Source organism: Trichomycterus rosablanca, chromosome 2 (assembly GCF_030014385.1).
Source record: "Trichomycterus rosablanca isolate fTriRos1 chromosome 2, fTriRos1.hap1, whole genome shotgun sequence".
Lineage (NCBI taxonomy): Eukaryota > Metazoa > Chordata > Actinopteri > Siluriformes > Trichomycteridae > Trichomycterus > Trichomycterus rosablanca.
This window is the reverse complement of record NC_085989.1, coordinates 29,683,795-29,697,344: the sequence shown is the minus strand read 5'-3', so window position 1 is coordinate 29,697,344 and position 13,550 is coordinate 29,683,795. Positions and strand designations below refer to the sequence as shown.

General features: G+C 38.8%; 1 protein-coding gene across 2 annotated transcripts in view; it reads left to right on the top strand.

Annotated features, from left to right (window-relative positions):
- The window catches only part of vps50 (VPS50 EARP/GARPII complex subunit), a 258,290-nt gene that overhangs the window by 33,503 nt on the left and 211,237 nt on the right, over positions 1–13,550 (top strand). For both annotated transcript variants that reach the window (XM_063014101.1, XM_063014109.1), the window contains exon 5: positions 2,571–2,624. In XM_063014101.1, coding sequence (XP_062870171.1) covers positions 2,571–2,624 — 54 coding nt within the window. The remainder of the gene's footprint in view (positions 1–2,570; positions 2,625–13,550) is intronic.

The window sequence follows — 13,550 nt, the reverse complement described above, 5'->3', positions numbered from 1 at the left end:
AACTCTCTGAGGACCTTAAAAGACGAATTGTTGCGCTACAAGAAGATTGCCAACACCCTGAAACTGAGCTGCAGCACAGTGGTCAAGATCATCCAGCGTTTTAAAAGAGCAGGGTCCACTCAGAACAGACCTCGCGTTGGTCGTCCAAAGAAGCTGAGTGCACGTGCTCAGCGTCACATCCAACTGCTGTCTTTGAAAGATAGGCGCAGGAGTGCTGTCAGCATTGCTGCAGAGATTGAAAAGGTGGGGGGTCAGCCTGTCAGTGCTCAGACCATACGCCGCACACTACATCAAATTGGTCTGCATGGCTGTCACCCCAGAAGGAAGCCTCTTCTGAAGTCTCTACACAAGAAAGCCCGCAAACAGTTTGCTGAAGACATGTCAACAAAGGACATGGATTACTGGAACCATGTCCTATGGTCTGATGAGACCAAGATTAATTTGTTTGGTTCAGATGGTCTCAAGCATGTGTGGCGGCAATCAGGTGAGGAGTACAAAGATAAGTGTGTCATGCCTACAGTCAAGCATGGTGGTGGGAATGCCATGGTCTGGGGCTGCATGAGTGCAGCAGGTGTTGGGGAGTTACATTTCATTGAGGGACACATGAACTCCAATATGTACTGTGAAATACTGAAGCAGAGCATGATCCCCTCCCTCCGGAAACTGGGTCGCAGGGCAGTGTTCCAGCATGATAATGACCCCAAACACACCTCTAAGACGACCACTGCTTTATTGAAGAGGCTGAGGGTAAAGGTGATGGACTGGCCAAGCATGTCTCCAGACCTAAACCCAATAGAACATCTTTGGGGCATCCTCAAGCGGAAGGTGGAGGAGCGCAAAGTCTCGAATATCCGCCAGCTCCGTGATGTCGTCATGGAGGAGTGGAAAAGCATTCCAGTGGCAACCTGTGAAGCTCTGGTAAACTCCATGCCCAGGAGAGTTAAGGCAGTTCTGGGAAATAATGGTGGCCACACAAAATATTGACACTTCAGGAACTTTCACTAAGGGGTGTACTCACTTTTGTTGCCGGTGGTTTAGACATTAATGGCTGTATATTGAGTTATTTTGAGGGAAGAATAAATTTACAGAGGGTGGACCAACTAGGTAGGAGTGTCTAATAGAGTGGACAGTGAGTGGACACGGTATTTAAAAACTCCAGCAGTGCTGCTGTATCTGATCCACTCATACCAGCACAACACACACTAGCACACCACCACCATGTCAATGTCACTGCAGTGCTGAGAATGACCGACCACCTAAATAATACCTGCTCTGTGGTGGTCCTGTGGGGGTCCTGACCATTGAGGAACAGCATGAAAGGGGATAACAAAGTATGCAGAGAAACAGATGACTGATCTGGATTCGAATCTTGGCATTGCTTTCGGCCAGTCGGATGTCTACACTGACATGAATGGCTTTATCTAAAGGTGAAGAAAGGGTGGCTCAGTGGGTAGCACTGTCACCTCACTGCTAAAAGGTCTTTGGTTCGATTCCCAGGTGGAACGGTCCGGGTCCTTTCTGTGTGAAGTTTGCATGCTCTCTGAGAGCTCTGGTTTCCTCCAACAGTCCAAAGACATGCAAGTGAGGTGAATTGGAGATAGAAAATTGTCCATGACTGTGTTTGACATTAAACTTGTGAACTGATGAATCTTGTGTAGCGAGTTATTACCTGTCCTGTCATGAATGTAACCAAAGTGTAAAACATGACGTTAAAATCCTAATAAATAAAGGTAAAGCAAAGGTTGAACAGCCAAATCATTAAAAGGTGCACTTGTCAGTAAGTAACAGTCAGTAATTGTAGAACTACAAAGTGCTTGTATATGGTAAGTGGCGCTTATAAAATGTACAGTGAGTGTAGAAGGTGGTTTTAATGTTATGGCTGATTGGTGTATATGTGAGTTTTTTTTCTTATTCTCCCTTATTTTTCTATTTATTGTTATTATTATCATTTATTTTTACTAAAATGGTTTGGTGTGTCGTGTGTGAAAAAGTAGTTCAACATTTGTTAAGGACTAAGTTCTGTTAAAGAGCTGTTTTTGTGTTTTCTATGAATTTTAAACCAAGCTAAAATTGGTAGCACCAGATATTAACTGGAATCCTCTTCATATTTCTGTGTTGATATCCATGGGACATTAGAAATCTGAACACAGGATTGAAAAACCAATTTGAGGGAGTTGAGGGAAGACTGCAGTAATGAGAGAGCTCTCTAACGTACTGAATCTCACTACCACTTCATATAATAACAGTGTTATGACAGAACTGATCTAGAAAGCAGAATAAACACACTTAGTCATTTTGAGTGTTTTCCTGATCCACATTTTTAATCACACCACACTTTCCTTAATTGGTTTCCTGCTTTATTCCATTGTCTTAGCACATTTAAAAGAACAAAACCTGTGGGCCATGGACTGGGTTACAAAAATGCATTATTTGTTGAACCCAGTGAGCTCATATAACAAGGAATTTCTGAGTAAAATATTGTGTAGTGTAATGATGAGAAATTGTTTGAAAAGTTTTATTCATTTTCATGGATTATGATCATACTGACTTTGGCTTATTTGCCTTCGTAGGTATCAAAGAGAGTAGCAGACCTTATTTTAGAGAAACAGCCATCCTATGTTAAGGTAAGTTTTCCTTTATATGCTTTTTCATTTCTCAAGTTCTAGCTTTGATAAAGCTTTAATCAGTGTATTTGTGTCTACTCCTTATTAAGCCTTGGTCAGTTCCTGGCTTGTAAATGTACAACAAAAATAAAAACAATAACACCCACATTTTTAAAGTATGAACGTAGAGTTTAAATAATTACAGTCACTGATGAGAAGACATATAAAGCTGTAGCTTATTATAAAGATGGAATAATTACAAATTTAAATATATTAAGTATTATTTTAAAAGCATGAACACCGCAATCAATGCATTTTGTCTCGTCTTAATAAAGTACAGGGCGGCACGGTGGCTCAGTGGGTAGCACTGTCGCCGCACAGCAAGAAGGTCCTGGGTTCGATCCCCAGGTGGGGCGGTCCGGGTCCTTTCTGTGTGGAGCTTGCATGTTCTTCCCGTGTCTGCCTGGGTTTCCTCCCACAGTCCAAAGACATGCAAGTGAGGTGAATTGAAGATACACAATTGTCCATGACTGTGTTTGACATTAAACCACCAAAGTGTGTAAAACATAATGTTAAAATATTAATAAATAAATAATAAAGTACAAAATAGTCCCCTGCAATTAAACAGCTACCAGAATAATGGCAGATGTATATTGTGAATAGATTGTAGACATCACATTGGACTTACATGGAATTTAAAGTATGTTAATGTTGTTTTAGAGAGGCACTAAGCAGTTTCCAAATGCAATTTTTTATACCCTCACATCCTTGATATGGCTTGATGTTAATTATTAGCAAAACACAAAAATACGGCAAAAATACGCTCTGTAGTATGCTACATTTATGAATGTGATTAGCTTCTATCTTGCATGCTGTGTCCGGGAACTGTAAATCAGTAAAGGTGCATTAATTAACGAGTAGTATGTAAGTAAATCTAATAATATAGAAGCAACTAACACCAGGTGCTTTCATTTAATCTTAAGCCCCTCCATTGGCTTCAGAGTCTCAGCAAATGAACCAATTCACAGTGCCACTGGTGCAGCCAATTGCAAATAAACACACACACACACACACACACACACTGTTCTGCTTACTTAGATTTGTGTTTCCAAGGAGGACTTCCAAAGATTGCCTCAAAAACTCACAACGCTTGTTTGTTTTGAGTTGTTTCCTTTCACTTGACTGTAAATACAAGCATTAAAAGTGGTTTCAACTTTATTAAAAACAATACTGACCCTAATCTTATTAATATTATGTGGCATTATTTAAAACACTGTATTTTAGTAAAACATCCTTTCCCGATCTATTTTCTGATCCGTCCATCCATTCATCTTTTCATTTATTTATACAAATACATATCCATTTACTGTGGTACCTTGAAATTCAACGTCAGTTAGTCCTGGGATTGGTGTTGTTTAAAGGGTGTTGAGTTTCAAGGTATTTTTTCCCATAAGGATGTATGGAAAACTTCTTAATGCGTTTCATGGTCCTGTGGAACTGCATATATTTTAGGCTAATGTAAAATAATGGGGTTGTTTTTGACACTCATACACTAATAAATAACACAAGTATAATAAAAAAAACACTGAAATACAATTAAAATACAATAAAACCTGCTTTTACCTTTACTTTACTTTTTGTTTCCTTATACTTCTTAACCGTGGAGATGCTTAATTTTGGAATACTGTATTCTGTTCAGTAAAGGCGTATTCATATGAGAAGTGACAATACCGCTTTTGCGCTGGCTGTGCCTTTGTTTCCTATGAAGTGTTTCGGTGCACAAAACTTAGCATGACTTATTGTACTAAAACAATGAGTGATTTTATTAGTGGAGAGAACTTATGAGCAGTAATAATTAGGAGAAGTTTAGTGTTCCTATGTCGTTCTTTTAATACATTGTCACATTAAGCTTTTTTTTATGCTTAGCATTTTAGGCTCGTAAAAGCTGATTCTCATAATTTCTCAGAACATCGAGCTATAACACAAGTTTAAAAGTGAAACAGTAAGGAAAATCTAGCTAAACACAGATACATGTGTAATGTCATTGTTATTTTGAAATTAAATAAAAAATAAAAAAAAAAGCTAAACACGTTGAGTTTAAGGGAAACGTTGAGTTTAAGGGTACAAATTTCTTCATGAAGTGAGTCGAGTTTCAAAGATTTTGAGTTTAGGGGACGTCAAGTTTCAAGGTACCACTGTATATAGGTATGTCAATGATTAACCTGTTAACCAATAACCGAAAGAAGACAGTGGTCAGTTAAATGTAAAACACACTCTTTCTTACCTTGTAGAGCGCATGAGCCAGATCTGAATTTTTAACCGAAACCGCAGAAAACTTTATAGCATGATTAGTTAGAGCTTGTAATAAACTGCCTTGTGTACAATACATTCTGATTTATTCATCTTACTGTTTTACATTACTACGATATTACACTGCTTTAATCAATTAAAAGCATGTGTGACTTGTTGATATGAAAATCAGTGATTTGTTTTATATTATGATGGGACACTACTGTATATCTTTGTCAGTTACTGGTTAACCATCGACTAATAATTGGTTATTTGGCAAAATTTGCTGTTTGTCTGCATACTTCTATTCGCCTGTCTGTCTACCTGTCTGTCCCGACTGTCTGTCTGTTTATACAGACAATAAATATTTTTACAGGGCTGATAGAACTAAACAGATCTGAACACAAATGCAGATTGATATAGGTATCCAGCTTATTCCATTGCTCATAAACTGTATAATGTGTTACCTGTTGTGATGAAAAAATCTTCTGAGATGGTAATGCGTCTCTGTGAAATGGTATGCCTCCTCATTAAGATTCACAGACAGTGCATGTGACAGGCCTGTTAATGGGAATGTGTTTTGATCTTCCGTGATTCGCCTGTAGTTTGGAGTTAAATCAGATCTAGAAGAAAGAGGCGCTGTGTGCTCTCTCTTCATGCTATTTTGCGCTTGTCTCTTTCCAAATCTTTTAGAGATTTCAGTCTAAAGTTGGCCAGTGTAGCACAAGCTTTGATCAAGCAACGGTGGGATTTTTATTTTCCTTTTTTAACTTTGTCTCGTGGCTCTGTGAATTCTGCCGTTTGAACAAGAGAAAACTAATCTTTCACAACGCCTACATGCAGATTAGTCTATTGTTCAAATGTGAGTGTGAGAAAGTGAATGTAGAGGGAATACAAAACAAAGCTTGATTAGTATTCTAATATTAAAGATGTTCTAGATTTCTGAAAGCCACGACCTGTTGAGGGTTATTTATTTATTCATTCATTCATTTTTTTATTTATTTATATAGAGATTTTACATTTGCTTTTTTTTCTGTAAGTATGACACAAAATCCCTGTCAAAAACATACACATAGCAAAATTTGGTAATATGCCCCTTAGTTCTTTTTACCTTGATAAGCAATGCTTGCAAGACATCAACTTCTGCCCAAACTCTGATTGGATCTTTGACTTCTTCAATTGGCAAAATGAATAGTTTTAAAACACATTTGTTTTTTTTCTGGCTCTGACTTGACTTTTCAGTCCATCCCTGTTTTTTAAATATGAATGAGATCAGGACAAGGCAAATCCTCTGTTTTAGCCTTTTATATTAGCTTTTCCAAAAACAAATTTAAATGTGTGTGCAAGACAATGGAAAAATTCCAATTGTGTCCAATATTTAAGCATTTTAAGGTTTAATATTTTCTCACCTTCTGCAATGGACCAGTTCCACTGGCAGTGAAACGGTCCCAGTTTAATGCTACTACCACCATGCTTGACAGTAGGTACAGCGTTATTAGTTTTCTAAGGTCTTGCCTTTTCTCCTTCATACATGTGTCCTGTTATTGTGATTCAATGCAGTCTTTAGTTCAATGCAGCACAGTTCCTATTATTGTTTATATAATAATAGGAAACAGTTCATATTCAAGGTCATTTGGTTAACTTTAGTTAATTGACAGAATGGAATGAATAAAATACATTTGAAGCATTAAACAACAGTGCACTAAAAAGTTTTTGTTAATAATACATACTTCTTTACAACCACAATCTCTCCTATGCATGTTCATATAGGCCCACACACACACACACAAATGCAGATATAAATAGATGGAAGGAGTGCTACACTTGGCTTAAGCTTCATCATCAACAGTATATAGACCACGTGAGGATGGTTTGAGTTTTTGAATGGCCTTTACAAGATAATTACTGCAGTTAATGCAGTTCACAGCCCCAAGGTCAGTGTGGCCAGGTCAACCTGTAACCTTCATTTTCTTCATTCATTTAAATCCAGTTAGGATCACTACTATATTTTCAAAATATAAAATGTCAGAATAATAGAAGAGATAATAATTTATTTCATTTTATTTCTTTTAACACATTTCCGGTGGCCAAGTTAACACATGGCTAGTCCTTTTACCTTTTAGTTCCATTGCCTTTAAATTGTTCAACTTGGGTCAAACATTTCAGGCCTTCAACAAGCTTCTCATGACATTGAAGCCAGGTCTTTGTGATGGCCACTCCATTACATTTACTTTTTAGCTCATTAGCAATTTTGCCTCAGCTTTGGAAGTATGCTTGGGGTCACTGTCTATTTGGAATACCCATTTGCATCCAAGCTTCAAATTTCTGGCTGCTGTCTTTAGACATTGCTTCAATATATCCACATAATTCTCCTTCCTTATGATGTCATCTATTTTATAAGGTGGACAAGTCCCTTCTGCAACAAAGCACCACCAGCTGCTGCCACCCTTATGGTTCACAGTTGAGATGGATTTCTATGGCTTTCAGGCCTCCTCCTTTTCCTCTACACATATTGATGATCTTTATGATCAAACAGTTTTGTTTTTGTTTCATCAGACCAGAGAACATGTTTCCTCCAGCATCTTTACAAGGTTATTTACTGTTATATTTGGATTGATTTGTATTTTTTTACACCAAAGTACGTTAATCTGTCGGAGAAATTATGTGTCTTCTTCCTGAATGATCTGATGGCTGCTTAGTCAACACAGTTCACTTGATGTATGTACAACGTCGATCTTCTAAATAACTTTAGTTAGTGAGTTTAGTTTAACTTTATGACGTTGTATTATTGATTTTGTGTTTTTGCTTTTGTGTTAGGGCAGAGGTAGCTCAGCGGTTAAAGTACAGGACTAGTAACTGGAAGGTCACTGGTTCAAGCCCTACATTTGCCAGGTTGCCTGCACTGTTGGGCCCTTGAGCAAGGCCCTTAACCCTCAATGACTTGCAATGTGTACAGTCTTAATTGTAAGTTGCTGTGGATAAAGGTGTCTGCCAAATGCTGAAAATGTAAATGTATAATTCAACTGTATGTAGCCCACTGATGCAGCAGTAGAGGCTGTTTGGATGTGCTCTCATTGCTGATTGCGCCCTTGTTAATGATACATTGTTGATCACATGTAGGGTTTGATCCCCTTCATAAAGGTGTCCAATACAAAGTGTAAACCCTTCAACTGGTTCATGTCAAAACCAACCCAATTGAGTTTTTACTATCAAACTACAGAAAATGGTACTTTAGCAGTTGGAAATATGACAAGTACAATTTTTAAAAAGACCAAATTGTTCATGTTTCCTGAGTGGGGAGAAACTATATCCATTTTGAAAAAGACGTTTGAATTCCAGAAACACTCGAGCGTGTAAAACTCTTATTTGTTTATACTGATAATAAAGTTAATTATGCTTGTTTTTTTAGTACTGATCTGTTCTGATAATAAACTAATTCATTCTCCTCTGTGTGTGCTATGAAAAAAGAAACTAAAAAAACAGCGCTGTATGTTATAACTTAAAGTTCAGAAATCAATATTTAGTAGAACTATTCCAATATTCAATCATGGCTTTCGTGAGGTTTGATATGCTCTCCACATTGCCACTGGGTGACTATGCTACTACTGGTGCGAAACATTAATGCAGCTTGGCTTTGTTTGATGACTTGTGTCCATCCATCTACCACTTAATCACATTCCACTGCTAAACACAGCTTTTCAATAGGGTCCATGTCTCAAGATTAGACAGGCCATGATGGGGTCTTGATCTTATGGTTCTTCATCTATCCTTCTGTTTGGTATGGAGCATCGCTCTGCTGGAAAACCCCTTGACATTGTTCTGTGTTATTCACAAGCAGCCCCAGATCATTACTGATCATCCACCACATTTCTCATTCTGTGTGAGACCCTGAGGCTTGTAGGACTCTCCAGGTCTCTGGTAAATCATTAGACAATCAGGTGATGGGCCAAGCTGAACACTGGCCATCAGAGATGATGACCTTACTCCAGTCTTTTTGAGTTCAATCATTATGGTATTTTGGGAAACTCAGCCTCGCTCTTCTTTGCTTCTCATTGATGAAGGTATTTTTTTTCTAGCTTTACCCTATTTACTGGAATCCAGCAGACACTGGGATGGAATGGCTGGCGTACATGTAGAGTGCTGTGTGTGCAAATGTTAATTTCATAGTTTCATAAGAAATGTTCAGCTTTTTTGATAGTTCTCAAAATTGTTTATTGGTTTACTGTGGATTTTATGGTTGGTTCGTATTATTGTCTGCTTATTTTATTTCTTTATTATTCTATTTATTCCCCCCTTCTCCTCCTTCTCTAGTCATCTGTACTTACCCATTTGTATCTTTCCTTCACTCTCCTACCGTGAGCGAAGAAGGCTGTCCCTTCGATCCCCTCTGACATGTGTACAGTTGCCAACTTCTTCTGCTTACCTGCCAAAGACGGGTTCACACAGAGGACAGGATCACGTATGAAGATTCATTTACTTCCCTTCCTTTTTCACAATCTCTGTGTAAGCGCCTTTGACCAGCCAGCAGAGGCTGCAGTTTCAGCAGCACTAAGAAATCCCTCCTGAGATACAGCCATTCGTGTCTGATCAGCAGCAGCACTGCTGACATTCAAACAAGCATGATCACCTCACAGCAAGAAGGTCCTGGGTACTTTCTGTGTGGAGTCTGTATGTTCTTCCCGTATCTGCATGGTTTTCCTTCAGGAGCTCCGGTTTCCTCCTATAGTCCAAAGACATGCAAGTGAGGTGAATTGGAGATACAAAATTGTCCATGACGGTGTTTGACATTTAAGACTTAAACTGATGAACCTTGTGTAACCAGTAACTACCTGTCCTCTTATGAATGTAACCATGTGTGTAAAACATGATGTTATAATCCTAATAAATCCTGATCTCAGATGTGGTGTGCTAGCGCCACACAAGTACCCGCAGAACCCAGCTTATTTTCAGCTTCAGCGCACTGACTGGCTGTTTCACACTTGCTGTCTGATATATTTAGTGGAATCTTTGTTCTACTGTCAGCACCATGTTTTCTGTGTCACTGGCTGCCACACAACCAGATCATAATAGACCCCCTCCATGCATAACTACTAGCAGAGTGTTCTTTTTATCAAATGCTGCTTTTCATTTTCTTTAAACATTCATCTGGTGATTGTGGCCAGATTGTGGCTCTGCTTTTCAAAATGTATCTGGTTTACCTATACAGTGGAACCTTGATTTAACCTCGGACTAAAAGGGGGCGCACTGGTCCGTAAAGTGCGATCGTCCGAAACGGCAAGGTTTTTTTCCAGGGGGTGCAAAAATATACAAAAACACCTCAAGTGCTAAACGTTCACATATTACATGCACATACACTGTAAAATAAACAACATAAATAGATATGTAAATATGTAATATAAAACCTGTAAATAAATATTAAAATTGGTTCTGTACTACTGGGAAAAGATTTACCTTGTGTGGTGGAGGAGATAATATGAGTACGACTATAGGATACGAGCAGTGCTGGTGCATAACTAAGCACTAGAACTTAAGCATCAAACAGCGAGAACAAAGCGAGCCTCCTGACAAAATAAAGCCTGTTACTCATGTAAACAGAGAGATATGCACCTGCTAGTGGACAATTACTGAACTACTGATCTTGGTACACTTCTCACGGGAATTTTAAACAGTCGGACCAGACTTTTGGTTTTTCAGATTTTTGTCCATTAAATGGAGGTCCGTTAAAGCAAGGTTCCACTGTATGTTGTTATTCGTACTTGAAATCTTTGTGGTGAGGTTGCAGGTTCAGTTTTCTTCGAATGACTTTTCCATTCAGACAATGTTTGTGCTTTTAAAGCCCCACAACTCAGTCTTAACAAAAAGGCAAATAAAAAGCAACACATTCTTAATCTGCCAATAACTCCCAGATTAACTAGCAGTGTGAATAACACAATGTACAGACAGAATGAAACTGCTCATGCAATGTAGTCAACAATTATGGGCTAATGAGTTTTGATTTAGAAACTGCTGCTGGTGCCAAATCCTAATACTCAAGGGCTAACTGCATTTACATTTTTATTTGCTCAACCAAAATTTTAATTCACCACTGGGAGACTGAATCGCAAAACTAATTCTACACCTGAAATGATCTGAGGAGCTGATGCACACCAGCATATATTGTATATTCATGCCTATAGTCCTTGTGTATTTAGAACTAATCTGTCCCTTAAAATATTGAGAAAAATGTAGAAAAGAAACCACTTTTTGAAAAGAATTTGTATATTTGAAACTCAAACTTTCTTTTTACTATTACATCTTGACTGTTTTCATCCCTTTTGTAGATCTTGTGTATTTTTTTGTTATTTTTTTAGCAAAGGGCTGAACATAAATGTTGTATTTCTGAGCCTGTCATTGTGGACCTGTCTGCAATTTCTCATAAACAATTTATTTCCAGACATAGGAGATTTCTGTGCTCACATTTACTTATAGAAAAAGTAAATGGCAGTGCTAGACTGAGGCTGCAGAAATGAAGATGAGCTGTGCAGCATTTATTAATTATTTATATAATAACAATTTATGTAGTCTACTCTTTTACCACGTGCTTCACACATGACTAGCAAACGTTCCCTAGGAATCTCCCTTATCAGACAAAATCCATGAATCCTTACACTAGCACGTCTACTCCAAGACATAAAAAGCTACGCACTCTTTTTTTTTTTTTTTTTTACTAATTTAGCGTAGCCAATTAATCCGCCGAACCCCCTGGGGACCCTGATTACATCCAAGGAGAGTCTATTTGCCTGACACACACTACCTCCCTCCTTCTTATTCGCCCATACTACAGTGAATTTGTGCGTGAGGCCAGTCTCACACATGGAGAGTCATGCACTGATCTCTGCATTCCTCCACTTCTGTACAGGAGCCTCGGGCTACTAACCAGGGTCCTTACCTACCCACCCCTTGTTTTAGGCTGGTCTTTTCCCACACAGCAGCTGCCAGTTGTGCCTGCCGGTAGCAAAGCTGAGGGGCGGCACGGTGGCTCAAGGGGTGCCTCACAGAAAGAAGGTCCTGGGTTCAATTCCCAGGTGGAGCAGTCTGGGTTATTTCTGTGTGTAGTTTGCATGTTCTCCCCGTGTCTGTGTGGGTTTCCTCCCAGCACTGGTGCACTATTGAAATATCCTGCTGCGTCATGGGCGACCCTAAGTACAGTATTAGGTTTTTTTAATGAGCTGTAGCTCAGACATTGGGCAGATCAGTACACCTGAAAAACTGCTAACTGCTCTTATAAACAAATCAAAGGAAGTTGAACATATGACAGCTTTTTATATAAAGCATTTATCAGATCTGCTGTGCAGACGACTATATGTGGACACCTCTTCTAATTTACATTCGGGTCTTTCAGCCAAACCAAGTGTTTCAACGATTTGCAAACAGGTGTCTACAATCATGCATTCATTTTTATGTTTTACCACTGCTTTATCCTGGTCAGGGTCGTGGTGGGGCTGGTTTCCTCAATCACTGAGTGCAATGTAGTGCTGGGCAATATGATGGTACATTCGGTATACCGTCTTTACCGTATGGATTTTTCAAATGCCATACTGTAGCATAGTTAATACAACAGCTGTAAGCTTCTGTAGGCTGCAAATCATATAATATTGTTTTTGCCACTAAAAGCTCTATGGAACGATGTGCAGATTATATACAGCTCACAAGTTAGCCAGGTTGTGCTAACATGACAGTGTTAACAGATGAGATATGGTAAGAAAAAAATAAACAAAAACAGATGGAGGATGAAGAGAGGGAGACCAAAGATGCACCGGAAGAACCTGCCAAGAAAGTAAGGCTTGTTGGCAGTTTAGAACAAACTAAAACACTATATACTGCACGGGTTTGTCGAGCCACGGCTGTTGCAAACAACGACATTAGGAATGCAGTAACAATCCACATATGCAAGATTTCTCTATAGACAGTCAAGAAAGAGGCTTTCAGAGCAATAATTAAAACAGTGGATTCCAGGTTTGTCTTACTGGGTGAAAATACTTCAGGTCAGTTGCTAAACCAACATTATAAGTGAACCGGAAGCAGAGATATTTAAACTCGTCCACTTTTCTACAACATACCTGTGGTCAAGTTGTACAGTGGAGTTTGCAAACATCGTTTCATTTGTTGAAGGGAGAGCTAAGGGTAATTGTACAATACTTAAATATTAAACAAGTCATTATATACATGGTGACATTTTTTTTATTCTATGTACTTCTGTGTACACTATATTGCCAAAAGTATTCACTCACCCATCCAAATCATTGAATTCAGGTGTTCCAATCACTTCAATAGCCTTAGGTGTATAAAACCAAGCACCTAGGCATGCAGACTGCTTCTACAAACATTAGTGAAAGAATGGGTCGTTCTCAGGAGCTCAGTGAATTCCAGTGTGGTACCATGATAGGATGCCACCAGTCCAGTCGTGAAATTTCCTTACTACTAAATATTCCAGTCAACTGACACGTAAAATGACAGGGCGGGGTCAGCGGATGCTGAAACGTGTAGTGCGCAAAGGTCGCCAACTTTCTGCAGAGTCAATTGCTACAGACCTCCAAACTTCATGTGGCCTTCAGATTAGCTCAAGAACAGTGCGTAGGTGTAGAGAGCTTCATGGAATGGGTTTCCATGGCCGAGCAG